Source organism: Vespa crabro, chromosome 5 (genome assembly GCF_910589235.1).
Source record: "Vespa crabro chromosome 5, iyVesCrab1.2, whole genome shotgun sequence".
Taxonomy (NCBI): Eukaryota; Metazoa; Arthropoda; class Insecta; order Hymenoptera; family Vespidae; genus Vespa; species Vespa crabro.
This window is the reverse complement of record NC_060959.1, coordinates 8,079,646-8,099,417: the sequence shown is the minus strand read 5'-3', so window position 1 is coordinate 8,099,417 and position 19,772 is coordinate 8,079,646. Positions and strand designations below refer to the sequence as shown.

General features: G+C 28.4%; 4 protein-coding genes across 9 annotated transcripts in view; all 4 read right to left on the bottom strand.

The window, feature by feature from the left end:
- Positions 1 to 5,718, bottom strand: part of LOC124424425 (calmodulin-binding transcription activator 2-like) — a 50,593-nt gene extending 44,875 nt beyond the window's left edge. For 2 of the 3 annotated variants that reach the window (XM_046963459.1, XM_046963460.1), the window contains exon 1: positions 5,047 to 5,717. The gene's annotated coding sequence lies outside the window, so the exon portion shown is untranslated. Of the gene's footprint in view, positions 1 to 5,046 lie in introns of all 3 variants that reach the window. The other variant, XM_046963458.1, reaches the window with a different exon arrangement.
- A 465-nt stretch (positions 5,719 to 6,183) lies between these two features.
- Positions 6,184 to 9,225, bottom strand: LOC124424424 (AP-2 complex subunit mu). Of its 2 annotated transcripts, none has more exons than XM_046963456.1 (5): positions 9,075 to 9,225; positions 8,195 to 8,575; positions 7,866 to 8,116; positions 7,530 to 7,786; positions 6,184 to 7,440 (listed from the first exon to the last, which is right to left on the bottom strand). In XM_046963456.1, the coding sequence occupies exons 2-5, from the start codon at positions 8,532 to 8,534 to the stop codon at positions 6,960 to 6,962; spliced, it is 1,329 nt and encodes a 442-aa protein (XP_046819412.1). In that variant the 5' UTR covers positions 8,535 to 8,575; positions 9,075 to 9,225; the 3' UTR covers positions 6,184 to 6,959. The 2 variants fall into 2 exon arrangements, with proteins under 2 accessions (XP_046819412.1, XP_046819413.1); XM_046963457.1 differs by lacking the exon at positions 9,075 to 9,225 and adding an exon at positions 8,836 to 8,960.
- A 134-nt stretch (positions 9,226 to 9,359) lies between these two features.
- On the bottom strand, positions 9,360 to 14,149 carry LOC124424423 (DNA ligase 1). Of its 2 annotated transcripts, none has more exons than XM_046963455.1 (17): positions 13,974 to 14,148; positions 13,820 to 13,882; positions 13,583 to 13,666; positions 13,413 to 13,484; positions 13,093 to 13,310; positions 12,850 to 13,009; positions 12,629 to 12,755; positions 12,355 to 12,527; positions 12,047 to 12,270; positions 11,832 to 11,960; positions 11,612 to 11,751; positions 11,289 to 11,490; positions 10,970 to 11,176; positions 10,681 to 10,897; positions 10,347 to 10,582; positions 10,078 to 10,275; positions 9,360 to 9,996 (listed from the first exon to the last, which is right to left on the bottom strand). In XM_046963455.1, exons 3-17 carry the CDS (start codon positions 13,599 to 13,601, stop codon positions 9,823 to 9,825), a joined length of 2,496 nt encoding a protein of 831 aa, XP_046819411.1. In that variant the 5' UTR covers positions 13,602 to 13,666; positions 13,820 to 13,882; positions 13,974 to 14,148; the 3' UTR covers positions 9,360 to 9,822. The 2 variants fall into 2 exon arrangements, with proteins under 2 accessions (XP_046819411.1, XP_046819410.1); XM_046963454.1 differs by having other exon boundaries at positions 9,361 to 9,996; positions 13,413 to 13,465; positions 13,974 to 14,149.
- Positions 14,150 to 14,472: 323 nt separating this feature from the next.
- Positions 14,473 to 19,741, bottom strand: LOC124424285 (protein SDA1 homolog). Of its 2 annotated transcripts, XM_046963111.1 has the most exons (10): positions 19,201 to 19,236; positions 18,998 to 19,102; positions 18,726 to 18,867; positions 16,952 to 17,050; positions 16,355 to 16,870; positions 16,036 to 16,270; positions 15,812 to 15,947; positions 15,420 to 15,735; positions 14,753 to 15,313; positions 14,473 to 14,691 (listed from the first exon to the last, which is right to left on the bottom strand). In XM_046963111.1, the coding sequence occupies exons 4-10, from the start codon at positions 16,958 to 16,960 to the stop codon at positions 14,491 to 14,493; spliced, it is 1,974 nt and encodes a 657-aa protein (XP_046819067.1). In that variant the 5' UTR covers positions 16,961 to 17,050; positions 18,726 to 18,867; positions 18,998 to 19,102; positions 19,201 to 19,236; the 3' UTR covers positions 14,473 to 14,490. The 2 variants fall into 2 exon arrangements, with proteins under 2 accessions (XP_046819067.1, XP_046819066.1); XM_046963110.1 differs by lacking the exon at positions 18,726 to 18,867 and having other exon boundaries at positions 19,201 to 19,741.
- Between the last annotated feature and the right edge of the window lie 31 nt (positions 19,742 to 19,772).

Below are 19,772 nucleotides of genomic sequence, written 5' to 3'. Positions count from 1 at the left end.
AAAAGAAAAGTAAAACGACGTAGAGCGAAGATAAAAATTCCCCCGAAAGAGGAAAATTAAATAGCGGAAAGGTAATATAAATTTTTAAACATCTATTTTATATATAAAAAGCATTTTTTTTTTTTTTTCTATTTCCTTGAGTATATTAAAAAGGAATAGAAGAGAAAGATAAAAATCTACGAAAAAAGAAAAATGTTAATGGCGCCAAGGTAATTTAAATTTTTTTTCTCCTTTGCTATTATTTTTTCTTTCTTCTTTTCCGTTTTTCTTTCTTTTCTTTTTTTCTTGTTTTTTTTTATCTTTTTTTTTTTTTTTTGTTTTTTTTTTTACGAAGAAAACACATCCGACAAAGTATTCGAACTTCCAAGCTCGAAATGAGAAATTGCTAAGGGAAGAACATTTCTTTGAAGAATCCTTGCGGAAATACGAAGATTCTTTTTCGACGGAGCTTCGCAAAGTTGAACTTCGCAAAAGCACGGTTATTTTAAACGGGTTACACGCTGCAAAGAAACAACATTGGATTGATCGTTGAACTTTCGTTAAATCTCGTAAATTTTTGAAGAAGAGAAATTGAAAGAAAGAGGGAGGGAGAGAAACACAGAGAGAAATAGAGCAAGTAGTTTTCTCGATTACTATCAAGTGAACCTCGCGTAGATTTTTTACAAATAAATTTTTCAAGAGAAATATTGAAGTGCTTTTTAATGAGCATTAAAATTGACCAAGTAAATCATTATTATGATTATTATTATTATTACTATTATTATTATTATTATTATTATTACTATTATTATTATTATTATTATTATTATTATTATTATTATTATTATTATTATTATTATTATTAGCATCATCATCGTTTACGATGAACACAACGAAAAACGAAATGAAGAATATAAAAGCTTACGTTTATATTCAATGAGCTTCTTTTTAATTTTGCAAAATTTACAAAAATGAGAAAATAAGTTTTTATGATGAATATAAAAAAGCGATGTATTCTTCTTTTCTGTTTCGTTTTTATTTTTGCTTATTTTACTTTTTCCTCAAAAAGATCCTGCATGCAGGATGGCTCAATCGGATCAAATATTATAATAAAAGATATAACTTCGTTTTTACGATCTTTCCTTCGTACTCAACCAATCATCCTTGCATTCTTGAGAATCTTTACTGCACGACAAATTCAACATGGGGTTTCTTTTAGCAAAGGATTATCGCTAGGCTTCTAAGTATCATTACGTGCCACGATTGACTGCTTGTAAGTCAAATATATATGTATGTATATATGTGCATACACGGATAGGTTTTAATTCGTATGAAAAATATTTATTTCGTGTTTAATTGTATCATGTTTCTTTAATAAAAACATATTACAGATATTAATTTGATAACTCGATAAAAATCATTTTTAAAGGTTATTGTTCTAAAATTAATTCTATCTAACATATTCAATTTTATTTTAGAACATTACAATTTTTTAATGTCCAAAATGACATTATATTCAAAATATTTGACGAATTCAAGTCCTGTAGAAAAAAAGAAAAATGATTTTTTCCAGAAAATAAATTTAATTTCATATTTTTAATATACATATTCGTAACTTATAATTTTCAAACAGGTAATTGTTTAATATATATATATATATATATACACGCTAGCGATGTATAGTAATGTTTAAAGTTTTATATTTTTAGCATATACATATTTTTAACACATAATTAAACCATTTCTCATAATCAATATCAGATGTATTCATTATGTCTGTTTTGTTCTTATTATGAAAGTGAATGATATCAGTTAGTAGAATTGATGTCTCTAGAATTTATATAGATATGTAAACATTTGTCATACGTATACGAGACAAATAGGAACATATTTCCAGAGTTTGTTCTCTCTTTCTCTCTCTCTCTCTCTCTTTCCCTAAAGAGAACAAAACAGAGAGCAACCAGAGAAACGAGATAATTTCGAAATGAAAGGAGTCACAGTGTGACGGAAGCATTACGAGATCATGATACCTTTCTAAAATAAGCTAACCAAAATTAATAAGAGGTAAACAAACTCATAATTTTAGAAAATCTTGTACAAAAAGAGAGACGATAACGGGTCTGGGTCATGAGGTTTTACTTTGTGCGAACCGATTCTTTGGAAAATAACATACGGACCCAAGTTACATACCTCGGCCATTATATCGATTTTCCTTTACGAGCTCGAACATTCCGCCTCTTTCGTCGACGCACACAATTATCCGGCACACAAACTTAATAGAAAATTTTCGCCGATGGGATATTATCTTAGACGATTTACTCGAAAGTAGATCATTATCGATTCTGTATCTTACGTTTTTAAAAAGAGACGAAGGAAGAAAAAAAAAATCGTTTTCCGATCCTCTTCTCATGATTTCACGTTTGATCGGTCTGAAGGTCGAGACCTATAAGCGTTTCTAATTTATCGTTGTTCATTTACAGTCGATCGATTAACGTAGTGCGAACGAACGCTCTTCTTAGCCTACTTTATTAAAATACTAATAAGGAACAAAAAGGCGAATATATATCTATAGAAAATTAATCAGTTGACGAGTTAATCGTATTAATAGATAATATAATATCTAGATACGTAATATTTCGTTAAAAAAAAACAACCTGTAATCGTCGATATTTCTTATAGGAGATTTTTAAACCGACACGCTAAACGATTTCTCTAAGAACCATAGATTCATCTTATAAAAGAGCAATCCCATTGGACACGGGAAAAACGCATCCGTGCTAAAAAAAAAAAAAAAAGAAAAAAAAAGAAAAAAAAAGAAGAAAAAATGTACCTATCTAAAAAATAAAATAAAATGAACACACCAGCTGTCAGCTGGCACACGGGAAAACGCGAACGTCCGTTTGCGTTTTGATTTCGAAAAAAAGATAAAATATCTCACTGGTAACGAGCTCTCCGCGTGAGAAGAAAGCATTGTTAAATCGTACTCGTGCAATCGAGGAAGTAACTCACACGATGAAAATATATTCTACGTCGCACACGTCGTTCTTCGACCTTATACGTTTAAAGAGAGAGAGAGAGAGAAAGAGAGAGAGAGAGAGGCTTCGAAGTCATTGGATAAAAAAAAAGACGTACGAAAAATATTAAAAGTTAACACGTTAAGTATATCAGACATTATCAATTAAAATTTTATCTAACAATAAATATTAACCGACTCGAAAAATATATAAAACAAAAACAAAAATTACAAACGTAAATATTTATTATTAGAATAGCCGACGCGCTAAATGCACGCTTTTTTTATCAAAAACTACGAACTAAATTTTTCTCATACAATAAAAATTAAACGATCTCAAAAAATACGTACAACAAAAACAGAAATGGTAGAAATTTCTCGATAAACGCATGCATGAACACAGTTTAAAACTAGCGCTTATTAAAACCGAGAGCAACAACATCAAAAACGGAAACGCACCGACCGACCTTATCGCGATTTCACTGAGAAAAAAAATTTTCATCGGAGATTATGATCAGGCGACGTTGTTCGACGACAAGTGTGTCAGGAAAAGCGAGAACTAGCGGTGGTGGTATGATAACGACTGATTATGAGCACGGTCAGAAGATAATGATGATGTTTTATAAAACATAGCTAGATTCTACGTTCTCTGCATTTAAATCTCGAACAATTCTCAATCATCGAGAAACAAACGATTTCTCGATATAATCTCGCTTATTATAATTTTAACATATGTATTTATACATATACGTGAAGAGTATTCGATATTCGATACTATCGATTATATCGGTACGTTCGCCCGATTTCAACATGGCCGATTTCCCGCCAAATTTTACACTTGCGTACATTATATATGTATTTATGAATATATGATGTGTTCATATACATATATACGTATACACACCATACATACGTAACATGCATACATACATACATACATACATACATACATACATACATACATACATACACATATATATATCTCCACTGATAGTGAAATAGTTACATTCGAAGAATTGTTTTGTCATCGTTGTTTAAAAAAAAAAAAACAAAAAAAAAAAAGAATTCAAAGACGATATTTCTTAAAATTTCTAGGTTAGAATCTTCAAATCTTTCTTTCTCGATTGAATATTTACGACGATTCTCGAATACTAGATTAAAAAGTAATTGTAGCTAAAAAGAGGTGCCGGTAGATAATGTCCGGTACAGGATAAATCAAGTAACCAAGAAGAGCATGATTACCTTTATATTCGCGCCCTAGCCTCGTTTGTGGTTTTACGGTATGCACTAAAAATAACCAGCACCCATAAAACTGTTTGGTGAGAGAATCTCGAGAAGAACGAGAGAGAGAGAGAGAGAGAGAGAGAGAGTAAGAGTAAGAGTAACAGAGAGAGAGAGAGAGAGAGAGAGAGAGAGAGAAAAAGAGAAAGAAAAAAAGAGAGAGAATATCCGGGCGACGCGAGCGCGGTTTTAAGCAGTAACGCCCCGTAACCTCGATATTCGATCACCGTTGAAAAACTTCCCTCGCGTATTTGCAAGAAAGAAGATCGAAGATAAAGAGAGAGAGAGAGAGAGAGAAAGAGAGAGAGAGAGAAAGAAAGAGAGAGAAAAGAGAGAGAGAGAGAAATAACAAACACATCAAAAGAAGAATAAGATATAGAGACGAATAATTGGCACGCTCGTTAAAAAAGAAAAAAAGAAAAAATAAATAAATAAATGATAAAGAAAAAAAGTGAGAGTAAACATTGACCGAGACGAGAATGAAAGCGGCAAATAAAAAGGAAGAAGGAGAGGGTTGAATGAAGGATTGGTTGATGTCAATGGGAAGTAGTGGCTCGAGAAATGAATAAAAGAAAGACAATGAAATAGGCGCGAAATCCAAAGGAAAGGAGAGAGAGAGAGAGAGAGAAAGAGAGAGAAAGAAAAAGAAAGAGGTAGAGAGAGAGAGAGAGAGAACATTGGCTAGTAAGATCGGTTAACGTTCCTTTCAAATAAGATAAATCGATTATGAATCGTTATTCGATAATTAGAACTCGCATTGTTATATTACTCACTTTATCCTTTTTCAGGCTGACAGATGAAAGCCCGTGTACCATGCCGAGGATATTCTTCATTTTGAATCGATGATCTGACCGTGCGCGGCACTTAGAAAATCGAAGGACCGTCGCTTCGCCCTGTATACGTGTAACATCATCACCGTATTTCTAATATCGTATTATTCGTTAATAAATTAATAACAGTAAATACGATTATATCCTATGATATACATATACAGCCGATTTTCACGATGAAAATCGTTCGATCGCGCGTGCCTGCGCTCGCACGAACGGCTCTTAGGAATCCATGACAGGTACGAGCCACGGGTATGGCCGCGAATCGCATGCGCCATGAGCAGAAGTCATCCGTGTTTTCTTTCTCTTTCTTTCTCTCTTTTCTTCTTTCACTCACTCACTCACTCACTCACTCTCGTTCGCACGCGTTCTCTCTCTCACCAAATACACATGTACACTCACTCTCTCTCTTTCTTTCATTCTCTTTACCGCCCTCTCTCGGAATCTCCCGTAACTTACTCGTCGACATGATCGGCCGGTACATAGATGAGAAACTCAAACGTTAATTTCAAATTCTATTACCATGAAACAATAAGTTTTGATAAATTATTTCGAATAAATTATTTTCAAATTTAATATTTTGGAAAATCATGAGACTTGCCTTTTTCTTTTTTCTTTCCTTCGGTCAATGGAATAACATAAATTTTTTGTATCTTTTTTTGTATATGAAAAGGAAGAAAGTGAGAAATGATACGTTCGAAGCTCTCTCTCTCTCTTTTTCTCTCTCTCGCGCGCGCGCGCGCTCTATACTCATATTTAATAAAGATATAAAAATTCAACGATTATTTTCTTTTTATAAAATTAAATTAAGAATGTAAAGTTTGCGTATAAATAAATAATGCAAGGCTTTGATTGAAATCTTACATAAAGTTTAAATGAAAAAAGAGTAAACGAATTTGTAGTTGTTAATGAAATTTTGTTACTGAATATATGATTTTTTTCTATTCGTTTATATGAAATTTCTATTCATTTCTTTTTTCTCTTATCCTTTTTTTCTCTTTCGCGTTACGTTAGAAAGATTAACGTATAACAAATATTTAAAATATTTTAATATGTCGTTTGTGGGACAAAGTATACACATTTCTTTGGAGTATACATATATATGTGTGTATATATATATATTTAATCACATGAGTAGAATTCAACATAGACAGACGAAAGCGATCATTCATTCGTTACGCTATTACCATCGATCCAAAAATTTATACTCACAATTTTATAAATTATGACAAACATATTCAATAATTTAACATTAATCAAACGTATATATCGGAACGATCCCTTACAATGTATTACGTAAATGATCTACTGCAGTGGCAACTGTACAAGGGCAGTTTTTATGATGATACCAAAGTGATTATTATTTTATTGTATTTCTGGTCCCATAATTTATGAAAGACCAGTAAATAGTACCGATAGTAGAGACCGTATAATTAAATTTTACTATTTTGTGACTCTACAAATTACGTAATTAAGAAAACTTCATAAAAAATCATTTAACGTAATCTATATTAAATGTAAACCATTATAATCTATCATTGAAAATGTCAATGATAATTATACATAATTCATTGAATTCCGGATAAATAATTTTATCCTATATATTATATATATATATATAAACAAATCGATGATAAAAACACAATGGCACAAAGGAATTGAATCCTTTGGTATCAAGATTATTTCTCATCTATATGCTTGATTTTCTAAGTTATTTTTAAATGTTTTGGATCGTTGCATTGAAAATGCGTCGCAATTAAAATGATTTTGAGAAATTTATATATATATATATTTATATATATATATATATCTGATTTGAGATTACTCATTTACACAATGCATAGAACGAGACTTTACTAGCACCGTGTCTCGTACAAGCCACTCCGACCTATATATCTAACCCATTTTATAACATCATGATCAGAGTAATTCAACTTAGATTCAAATACTTTCAAATAGCGAACTTTAAAACCTGATGGAGCGAATGGTACCTCAAAGTTCATTGATATTGGTGGCCTTGTCCATTTCTTTTTTGTATCCGTTTCAAGTAAATCAATTTCTGCTGAAAGTTGAGTTTCCTTCATACCAGCCATTCGTTTTATCTTCCAAACAATAGCATTCTCAGATGCTTTATATTTGGCTTTTCCTTTCAAACAAATCAATTGTACTCCTGCGGTATTTAAAGGTGTCGGTACGCGTACTTCTATTTTTTGTCCCAACAATGAAGGTTTAAAGTTTGATTTCAAAACGGCTTTAACTTCCATTTTCGTACGACCCACTTCTCTAACCAATGGAATAACGCGGAACGGTAACGATATATCTTTTGTCGTACGATACCTGAAGTAAAATTACATAAAAGAAAAAACATATAAAATCTCTTTTTTTTTTTTATGCTATTTTAAGAAACAAAATAAAAATATATTTACCTCATTAATTCAAATTCACCATCAGGTGGTATAAAACTAATGGAATGTTCCGTTTCGAATTTACTGAGCTTAACACACTGATGAAATTGGCAATCATCGATAACAACAACAGGTTTACCAGATCTAGCACCAGAAGGATCATCGCCTCCACCTCCTAATCCACCACCACCTTTTATGCCTTTAGATTCCATAACAATTTTATCATTGATACCAAATTTACATTCTGGCATACCAGACAAGTAAGATTTCATTACCACCTATGGCAAAAATAAAAGAAAATTGTTAGTAATGTATATTGACAATTTTAATTAATATTAAATGTTTAATGTAACTGACCTTTCCTGCAACATGTGCACTAAGAACTTGGCCTTGTGGGCTCATCAAGAGATTCACATATTCTAATACATCCAAGAAAAGTTCATTGCGACGATATTTGATACCTTCTCGTCGCCATCCTATCTGTCCTGTTACTTGTGATGTTATTTGAGCTTGTTCCTCTTTTGTTGCCGATTTAACTCCTTGTTGAGTGATAAATGTTTTTAATACACCGGTATCACAATTTTGGGGATATCCAAAATCCAATATTTCTGAAAGAATTTTTGAAATGAAAATATTACAAATTATATGATTATATAATATTTATAAATGTATAGAAATTAACTAACCATCGAGTAATTCATAAATCAATACAAAATTGTTCTTGATATTTTCCTCTGATATTTTACCAAAATATGATTGCATGACATCAATGATCTTGAGAAGAAATTCAAATACCATTGCAGCGTTGACATTTTGCTTAGTTACAGCAGCCAACCAGATGTTAGCACGTTTTATATGAAAAAATGATGTTCTAGCGATATTGGTCACAGGAGAGCGTACTTGTTGGCGTGCATGGATAACATTAACTCGAAATGCATCGACAGCATTTCGGCCAATGTCATCACGGTATACTCTGGAAATGAGTACCTCTCCTTTATGATTATAAACAAATAAACCCCCTATCATTTTGATAGAGGATATCTCCCACGTTAATGATTATAATGAATCTGTGAAAAAAATAATCAAATCCATATTATTTCTAAAGAGATTATTTCAAACAATGTGTAAAAAAATCAATGTTCGCGTTTAAGATCTTTATTCAAAAAGAAAAAAGAAAAGAAAAAAAAAAAAGAGTACTTCAACTGAGAATTTAATTCAAACGTTTAAATAAATCGTATGATATTAATGATCCGCGATCATGTTTAAAAATTATCAGACCCGAAAGATATTAATGAAGTTTAGTAATTTTTTTATATATTTAACATACGTTCTATATTTAAAATGGAAAAAATAATATAATATTAACACAATGATAGATAACGCCCCATCTCACTTTATGAGTGACATTTTAGACTATTGCATCTTAGAGGCGGTTGGTATTATCGATCGGAAACGAATACTACTATCTCTATAGCAAATATCAAAAGTATAACATTAGATACTAATTAAAAATAAATAATACAAACTTATAGGTTACAATATTTAAAATATTTCAACGTCACTTACTCATGGCTATATCATACAGCTAACATGGAAAGGAAAACTAATTCGAACGAAGCTGTCGTAAGCTTTCGAGAAACGAGTACAGGCCTATTGGTACGAGTGCAAACCACTGATGAAAGCAACACCCACTTTTCGGTACTACGTTAGTCAAACTAATATCTCATAAAAAAAAATCAAATCTTTATCTTATCTTTTCTGACGATGATAATTATTTTTAATAAATCCATTATTATAATAACACATTTATTTTATCAATATTTTTTTCTTCATTCCGTTCAGTAAATGATATATCAAGTTAGCATATAATTATTATAGTTGATAAAGTGATTCAAAAATCGGTAGTAGTATGATACGTAACGACCATATATCATATATGAAAAATTTAGTACGAGGAATGCAAACTTTTATTTTTAATCTTGAATTTTTTGAACATTATATCATGTGCACGATGTTATTTTATTATTGAATATAATTAGGCGTTATAATTCGAAAAAATCTGCAGCCGAGTATTTTCATTTTGTAAGTGTTTCAAATATGATACGAATAATAATACAACAAAAATTTATTTGCATTTTATCTTATATTTATATAGACAGTATAGTAAAAAATTATCTCTCATTAATATATTCACATTATTCATATAGTAATGATTGAAACGTAAGAGTCAAGTAATATAAAAAACAAAAAAAAAAAAAAAAACAAAAAAAAAATTATATGAAGATTTGTTATTAAGAAGAAAATTCATTAATATTTAATAAAAATCCTCTTCCGTTGTTTTCGCATCTGTTGTTTTATTTTTTATCTGTTCTTGACTGTTATACATCTCTGCCACTTGCTGTGCCGTTGTAGCATCTTCACAATTCTTATCATCACGTACACGTATAAATCTTGGAAACCGTACCGATATGCCTTTTTCTGAGTCAACCTAAAATGAAAAATAAAAATAGTAGAATAAGATTGTTATTAAAAGAAATTACAGCATTTAAAATATAAAAGAAAATTTTACGATTCCGATAGCGGCTCTATGAACAGGTGACAAAGAAAGATCTGCACATTTTATTTCCCAAACTTGAATAGGTTCGAACCAATGATCCGGTTCATGACTTGAATCGAAACGATAATACGACTTTGATTGTGATATCAAATGTTCTTTGAAAAATTGTGTATGCTTTTGAAGATCTTCTTCGCTAAATCCAGTTCCAATCTGTAAAATAAATTTATGTTTAATCATTCTTTGTACTTGATTGAATAATTTTTATTATATTACAAACATACCTTACACAAACTCTGATATTCCTCATTTTCTTTATCATAGCAAGCCAAAAGAAAACCTCCATAAGTACCAGTTCTCTTTCCTTTCCCAATATATCCACCAATTACTACTAAATCTAACGTATCACCCATTCCATCTAAATAATCTTTCTTCAGTTTCAACCAATTTCGAGATCTTTTAGCAATTTCATACGTTGCTTCTTTTTCTAATGTTTTAACCATTAGACCTTCACAATTTCCTGAAAAAAAAAAAAAAAAAAAAAAAAAAAAAATACAATAATTCTATTTCTAAATGCGTGTATTATCGGTATAAATTTTTTTTAGAAATAATTTCAACCTTTTACGGATTCTTCCAAAAATTCTTGAACTTCTTCTATCTTTGAGGTATCTAAGTTCGTAGCAAATTTCCATTCTCCTTCTACTTCTATAAAATATTCTTTTAAAAGCTGACGACGTTCTAGAAATGGTTTTTGAACGAGAGATTCATTGTTTAAATATAATAAGTCGAACATAAATACACAAACTTGTACTTTGATATCTGCTTCATTAGCATCCTATAAAAATTAAATTAATAAATATAGTATTTTATTATACGATGTAAATTATAATCGATTAAAAAATATTACTTTGCGTTTACGTGTACTCAACACTTGAAATGGAAGAATTTGTTTGTTTTCATTATCCCAGGCTACTGATTCACAATCAAGAATACAATTTTTGACGTTTTCCTTTCGTGTATTTTTGAAACGTGCAATTATATCAGGATACTTGGATGTATTATTTTCTTGATTTCTACTGTAAATACTAATTTCACCATTGTCCTTCATATGAATCTAGATATTTATTACAATCAATTATTTCCATCTCTCTCTCTCCCTCTCTCTCTCTATATATATATATTTATATATTTAATGGATATATTACATACTGAAAATAACAACCAACCTGTGCTCTTTCACCATCGTATTTCCATTCGCATGTGAACTTTAACCCTTCAAATCGTGTTAAAACTTCTTGGACTCCCTTTGTAGGATGAGCCAGCATAGGCTTGATAGGTACTCCTGGAGTAATTTTACATTTTTCTGGTAGAGATTGAACTCCTTCTTTTAGTAACACTGGTATAATTAAATCATAATTAGGACATTCACTGAAATAAAAACATATTACTTTAATAGGTAACAAATAGAAATATTATTTATAGAAATTATTAAAAATATTAAATAATAAACATTAAACGCGAATAATTAATTTAATAAAGAATTCTTTACCAGTAAGTAGTTTTGATTACAAGAGCAATTTCATCATATTTCTGTTTGAAATTTTCACGTGACATATTTTTACTGACATCTAAAATTTCAAATGGATAATTTTGCTCAGGTGGTGTCTTAGTACATGCTAATGCCAATGCCTGAAATATAATATAAATTATTTATTTTTGTAAAATGATCATTACAGTTAATACATTTTTATCATGTATTTGCTTTTTACCTGCAAGAGAGATTGCTCTGCTAAACCCACTCGAAGCTTCCCAGCTAAAGATCTAATAAAGTATCTAGCTTCAGTGAAGCGACATGCAACGAAAAGGGACTGAATTTTATTTAATTTCTTCGAAAGAGACTATAAAAAAAAAAAAAAAAAAACGAAAAGACTATAGAAAAAAACATTCGATATACAAATTAAATGCATGTTATATATTCACTTACCGAATGACCTATCATTTGTGCAATTTCTTTTAAAGTAGTATATACATGCGACACTGTAAGTGGCGCTGGTTGGAACATAGTTCTCTGATTTGAACGACTTCCTTCAGCCACAATCCCAATATCGCCAACATTTTGTACATCTGCTTTTAATTGTGCCAGTGTTCGACCAGTACACTGTGCTATTGCCTTCAAAAGATTCGTCTCTGCCACTCCCAAAATAATACCTAAAATAATAGCAACAATTACTATTTCAGTTTTTCCTTATTTTTGCAATTTTTATTAATATTTTGTTGTCTCAAATATTATACCTTCATATGCAGGTGCTAATTGATTCAAACATAAATATATACTTGGTAGTAAATCGTTTGGACTTAAAACTATGACAGAACGAAAATAATTTGATAATATGTCAATAATTTTTAATCTGGCACTTGTCTCTTCTATCAATTCCAAAGTTCTAGTTAGTGCAATATATGGTACCCTAAAAAATAGGATAAAATAATTTTAATAACAATAATATTTCTATATTCATAATCTTATTTTATAAATATTTAAGATTAAGAAGTCAAATAATTGGCTTACATTTCATCTTTTTTCCAGCAAGCATCATTTATTGGATGATATTTAGTTGTATTTGGATTGTAAAAATCAACGGCAGATTTTTTGCTGTCCGCCGTATTAGATTTTGGAGATTTATTTTCTTTAGGTGCTAATAAAATTGCAGTTAATTGTAATTGATATTACTTAATTAAATATATTATTAGTCTATGAGTTTTATCTTATAAAATTGTATATATATTTACCAAAGAAATTACGGTTCTTTTCATTAGTTTTTTTAGTAATTTTAGATTGTTTCGAAACTTCTCCTCCACTTTCTGAATCACTACCCAATTCGGTATCAGATTTTTTTTCAGAAATATTTTTCTCTTCTTCATGGTCTCCTTCGTTTGAACTATCCAATGACTAATATTTATTCTTTGTAAGTAATGGAGCAATACGATTAAAATTTATTTAATGTAATGATAATTTATATATCATATACTTACAGATTCTTGAGTTTCATTAATCTTAGTATCATCCAACTGAGACACTCCTAAAACTTTATTTTCTTCCTTTTCATTTTTCTGTACAGATTTTTTGGATTCTAGCGTAATAGTTGATTCCAACTCTGCACTCGAATCTAATTGCTGCTCTTTTTCTTTTTTCGATTTTTTTATAGCTTTCTTGGGTGTATTAGATTTTTTATTCTTTTTCCTTTCTTGCGCTATTATAAATAATACAATAAAAAAATTATATTAAATGAAATAAGATTATACTTTGATTATTTTTTACACATATATTTGATATTAAAATAATAATAATTTACTTGAATTACTTGCATCTTCTTGATTCTCATTTTTAGTTGTTGATTTAGAAGATCTATAAAAGTTAAACAAATCTGTTTCTTATATGATAAGCAAGCATAAATTATAAACATATAAATGTATATAATATAAATGTAACTATTATCATATATTACAATTAACAAAAAATTACCTAGTTGAATTTTTGCCATTTGGACTGTCTTGTCGTTTTCGTTTTCCTTTTCCTCCAGAACTTAATTCCTTTTCATATTTGACACTAGTATTAATATACAAGCAATTAAAATTATTGTTTAAAATTGTTTTATGCACTTGACGTTCAAGTACAAAACGTGGAAATAATAAAACCGACGAAGGAAATGTCCTTGCATAAAATGTTATTAATTTTAACATGTTAATACATTTGCATTACCTTAAATTATCCTCACTGTTATCTGTATCTTTTTTTTGTACATTAGTTTTTGTAAAAAATGATCTGCAATAGAAAGTATGAAAAAAAATATTAATAAAACTGTTATTACAAATATCAAGAATTATTGTTAATTAATGATATTTATTTAAATTACGTTATGCTTCGTTGTATCATTTCCGCGCCTTATTTAATCAAAACAATATAAAACTAACATGGCGACGTGGAATCTTACTTCTTAAAACATCAACTCATATGAAATATTAAATGAAAACTAATTATATGTATTTATTCATATATAATAATAAATATTCTTCATTTATATATTTCTATTTATAAATATTATTATTTAATGTTCCTCAATATCTTTTTTAGTACTTAGCAAAATATCAGATTATATAATGATTGGACGGTTATGTAGAATACACTTTTCTTATTGGATGATGTAAAACATACCAAAACATTAAGGCTGTTCATTACTCCTAGTTCTATAATAAAAATTTCCTGATCGATTCAAAAAAAAAAAAAAAAAAAAATTAATTTAAAAATGAAGTGATAGCCCTAAATATTTGTACCCAATAAATTTTATTATATTATTCAAAACATTTATCAAATTAAAAGACCAACAGGAGAGGTAAATAAATAAATGAGAAATATACCGTAAATAAGGATTATTATTTCATTCTTTTTTGTTTTAATAAATAATTTCTGAGGGCAATTTGTTTATCTTTGAAAGAACGTTTCACTTTTCCTGTAAGCTTATGTTTGATCATTTGATAATTTTTGGTTTTTTTCTTTTCACGATTTGTTTTACTACACAATGGATTTTGACGACCATCTTTATAACCAAATTTTTCTCTATTTTCTTGAGATTTCTAAAAGAAAAAAAAATATTTTATATTTTTAGAAATATAAGTGATATTATATTATGCGTACCTTTACAGTTTCCAATCGTGCTTCCTTATCATGTCTACGCTTTTTATGAATATTTTCAATATCACCGAGCTTGACTAATTCTCCACGATTTTCATCAGATGGATGTGGTCTTTTTACACCAAACTTAGCAGGCATTATTTGTTGTTTTACCAGTGCCATATCAATTCTTTTGAAATCTTCATCTGAGAGTAAACGCTCAACTGAAATTAAAGATGCCTGTGCTTTTTTTTCTGCAGTTAACTCCTCTTTCTTTTGTACTTTTGCTTTTGCTTTTCTCTCCTCTTTTTGCTTTCTTCTTCTTAACTTCTTATCCCTTTTCTTTTCTCTGATTTTTAAATGCAATTTATTTCCTTTTACACCTTCAGATAATTCATGTTCTTTTTTATTTTCAATGTCAACATCTCTTTGTTTTTGTTGTTCTATATTTTCTTCATCTTTGATATTATTTTCATCATCTGTACTATTATCATCCGAAGATATATCTGTTTCATCATCTGTAACCCAATCTTCTTTATTAATTCCCTCATTACTATCTTGTACATCAATCCATTGATCTTCATCCTACAGAGAAAAGAACTTTCTTAAGATAATGTAAATTTAACTAATTATAATAATTAAAAATGCTATCAGATAAATTATAAATATGATTACACATTAATTTATATACCTCGCTATTTTCAGAATCAATTTCTAAAGTATCATTACAGTCATTATTAAGTAATACTTCGGCTCCTGGAACAAAATCATTAGTAGCTATTTCCCCATATTTTAATGTGTCTAAACTTATTGTAGCTTCAGTAGGACGTCCTCTATATTTTTTGTGTAGTAAACTTGGCATTGTTTGTTTATAAACAGTAATTAAAGAAGATGCTGCCATCATTACACTACGTTCTCGATAATGTTTATATTGGGCCAAATCTTTTAAAAGATCTGCATTCATAACCAATGGACATCTTGAACATATTTCACGAACAGCATTTAACCTATTAAAAATGAATTTCATATTATAAGTCATGCCTATAAAAAAATTGTATATAAAAATATTAATAAATAATATACCCAATCGCTATAACATCTCCAGAATTTCTTTCGGTTACAAAATTATTCACTAAAGTTTTAAGAACAGGTTCCAATACATCTGGAGGTACTAATTCATGACTAGCTTGTGCTACAAATTGTAGCAATTTTGTTACTTCTGCAATTTATAATAATAATTAAAAGTATATATCTTCTTCCTGCATGAATTGTAATTTGTTCATTGCTTTTTTAATTGAAATAATTACCCCTTTGATGAGGTTGCAAGAACCGTTGTAGATAAGGGTAATAATTAAAAAGGAACAAATTATGCAATCCAATAAGTCTAGAGATAACATCTAAAGTCATTAATTTAATTTCAAATCTGTCATTATTTTTTTCTAATTGTTTAAATAATTTTTCTGCAAATCCTTGTGGGTCATGAATTAAATGTAATGCAGAAAAATTAAATTGTGGTGCTTTTACTTTCTTTTTTTTAGATTTCTGAAATATTCATGATGAAGTTAGAAGTATATATTACATAAATAAAAAATTCATACAAAAAATATATTACATATCTTTACTTACAACTAATAATTGTTTGGCCTTCTTCAACATTTTTTCACGCTTTTTTGTTTTCTTATTTACTTTATTAGCCATCATAACTTCTTTAATATTGGGTTCATCATCACTGTCACTGCTGTCACTATCTTCCTTTTCATCATCATTACCCAAGAAAAATTTTAAACTAGCGACAACCACTTTTGTGATTTTTGAAAAGCAACCAGTAGCTATAATATTTACTGTTTTGGCATCATTCCATACATTTTTCTTGTATAATTCTATCATAACATCAGCAGACATTTTTGCGGCTCTAGCATTAGTATCTTTTAACATTGTAAATATAAAATTTTGTAAAGCTGTGTTAACCTTGGCATTTTTATGTTTTGCATTAATATTCTTAATATCAGTAATAATATGTGTTTGAAGAAATTGTCTCAAAGCTTTATCTTGGCATCTTAGAAGCTCAAAAAATAAGCTGAGAAGTGTTATTGGCTCTAATAAATATTTGTTGCGCATTAAGATTAATGCCTTACAAAATGTCTGGAGAAAATTTGTATAAAATATAATAATTAAAAATTTTTTATACGAATGTATGATCACAAATAATAAATTAATACTTACCATTCGCATATCATTGTCTAAAACAGTATTATGTTTTTGTAGTGTATCTATGATCTCCTGAGGAAAAGTTTTTAACTCTTCTGGATAACAATGGGCAACCTAAATTAAAAGGAAAAAAATTAATAAACTATATAGATTGTTATAAATAATATACAACATACATAAATGTAAATATAAAAACATTTAATATTTTATGAATATTCATATTGAAAGCTTGTCATAACAAATTATTAGAAATATATGTATATGTATTTTAATGATATTTATTTATTATATATCGAATATAAAAAATTAATACAAAATTATGGATAACTATATTAATACATTAAATATAGGTACTCTATATGCTGCAAATACATTATAATATAAATTAAATAATAAAAACCAAATATTGTGCATATATATTAAGAAACAATAGAAATATAGTAAGCAATGCAGTAATTGCTTACAAAATTATAAGTGATATAACTGTGTTATATAAGATCATATGGTAATCTTTATATATTTATAATGAATTAAATTTGTGGTGCCAATATGATTTGATATGAGTATTACTCAGGATTAAACAAATAATCTTTTATATTCATTCCTACTGTTTTTGCTATAATTGATACAAAATTATAATTTACACAACACTTCAATTTTGGTTCATCTAAATTATTATCGTCAATAGATGCCAATAATCCAAGTTGATACATTGTAGGAATTTGAGCAAGTAAAATAGCATTCACATCAACTTTTTCATCGAGAATAGTACAAAATATAGCAAGCAATCTAGATATAGGAAAACTACTTGGACCAGATTGTATATTTGTTGTTGTCTTTTTTCTAGATATTTTCTTTTTCTTTTTACTGCTTAATTTCATAAAGATAGCTTTATCTTCTTTAGGAGGATTGTATGATGCTAAATAAGCAGCTATCAAAATATATTTAGCATAAAATGGTAGTTCAAAACTTAATGCTAATTTTGCAGTAGATTCAATTTCTTTGGATATATGATTATGCTGTACAAAATCTTCTGTTGAAACTCTAAGATATATAACTTCTAAATTGGATATTAATGTAGTTGAAATATTTCGCCATAATCCTGAGACATCATCTTCTTTTACTAATCCAGATTTTATTGGTTCTATATACTTATTAAAATTTATTTTGGCCATGTAACGAAGTTCATTAAGATCTCTACAAAATCTATAAAATACGGACAGAAAAAGGTTTAAGTAATTTTTATAAATAGTATCACTATAATCTTTTGGTTTGTATGACAACAAAATATCCAATACTTCTTCTCTAGTATATTGGGCACAATGAATTTTGATTGGTTCAAACAAGCCAATTTGTGTATAACACTTTTCCCATACCACATTGCTTACAAAAATTGTACAAACATTAATATTTGATAATTCTTTCAGTCTTAAAAATACTGGTAAGAGATAATTATCTGTATCTCGCATGTACATACATTTATCAAGAACGATAACAATTGGACGTTTATCGTACTTTGAAATTAATTGAAGTTTTGTTATAAAAGTAACAATATTATCACACTTAGGGCTTCCAATATTACCAGTAAGACTTGGGTTAGATATTGGATTTGGAATTAAATCATTTAAGATATATTCAAATATATGTTTGTTGTTTACGTGTTCAATGCAATTGACAATACTAAAATTATATCGTAAATATTTTAGTAAGTGCAAAATAACTAATGATTTTCCTGTAGCAACATGACCATATATAAAAATACTATGTGGCATTGGTTCATCTTGTATACCTATCAAAGAATATAATTGCTTTATAATTATTTCGCGACATTTTATTTTTGTATCGAGATTTTGTAAACAAGACTCCATTATTGAAATCATCAAATAGATTTTTAAATGTAAGAAATACTTGGAAAATCTTATTTATTATGCCTGAAAGAAAAATTATGAAAATATGTATGATATTATGAAAATATTTTTAAATATTATGGATTATTCGTATGATAAAAAAAAAAAAAATGTAAGGTTAATATTTTTCTTAATTTAAAATGCAATTATTCACCTGAGTCATAAATATTATTAATTCATCGAGACTTTTATTAAACTTATTTGGAGCCAAATTGAATATATCCAAAGTAGCCTTATAATGGAGATATTGCTGGAGAAACTAAAAAAATAAACAAACATTAGTTATCCGATATATTTCAATTAAATAAAAGGAAAATAAACTACATAGTTGAAATAAATGCTTTAAGAAAAACTTACTTCTTCCTTATACGATTCAGGATCACGCTTAATAAGATTTTGCAACTGTGGAATATTATCTGGAAGCTGATTATTATGTCGAACCATTTTTCTTCTTCATTTATAACAAAATTGACAGATGAAATAGAAAGTTTTCAACATGAAATTACACGTATTAAAACAATAAATAAAACACGTAATATTCGTAAAGTACGAATAACTTAATATATTATCTTGTTATCTTTTGAAACTGTATACGAATAAACTTGTAATATTAAAGTCTATTAGTTTTATATCTAAAAAGTTTCAAATCATAATTCTAACCGAAAAATAATGCACGTGGACATAACCATTTAACACAATTCCTATTCTCATGTACCGATTTTTTTTCTTTCGTAAAATGTATCTAGCAGTATGTAATACCAACAAAATATTTAAACAGTTGGTACAAATGGATATTATCTCTGAAATATTTTAAATACGTTCGAAGAGAAAAATTATTTATGAAATTACAGTAAATCTTTATATTACGTTCGATTTTTTTTGTTTATCTTTTTTTTTATAAGTTATTATTGACATTGTAAAGATATATA

Excerpts from the sequence above, each read along its gene's own strand:
- LOC124424424 (XM_046963456.1), bottom strand. The coding sequence starts at position 8,534 with ATGATAGGGGGTTTATTTGTTTATAATCATAAAGGAGAGGTACTCATT. Across the intron at positions 8,117-8,194 it reads GATTTATGAATTACTCGATG|AAATATTGGATTTTGGATAT; the intron begins GTTAGTTAATTT and ends AAATTCTTTCAG. Across the intron at positions 7,441-7,529 it reads GGTGAATTTGAATTAATGAG|GTATCGTACGACAAAAGATA; the intron begins GTAAATATATTT and ends ATTTTACTTCAG.
- LOC124424423 (XM_046963454.1), bottom strand. The coding sequence starts at position 13,993 with ATGATACAACGAAGCATAAC. Across the intron at positions 13,466-13,582 it reads AATGGCAAAAATTCAACTAG|ATCTTCTAAATCAACAACTA; the intron begins GTAATTTTTTGT and ends TAACTTTTATAG. Across the intron at positions 11,752-11,831 it reads CAGAGCAATCTCTCTTGCAG|GCATTGGCATTAGCATGTAC; the intron begins GTAAAAAGCAAA and ends ATTATATTTCAG.
- LOC124424285 (XM_046963110.1), bottom strand. The coding sequence starts at position 19,287 with ATGGTTCGACATAATAATCAGCTTCCAGATAATATTCCACAGTTGCAA. Across the intron at positions 15,736-15,811 it reads GGAGATGTTATAGCGATTGG|GTTAAATGCTGTTCGTGAAA; the intron begins GTATATTATTTA and ends CATTTTTAATAG. Across the intron at positions 15,314-15,419 it reads TTGATTCTGAAAATAGCGAG|GATGAAGATCAATGGATTGA; the intron begins GTATATAAATTA and ends TTTTCTCTGTAG.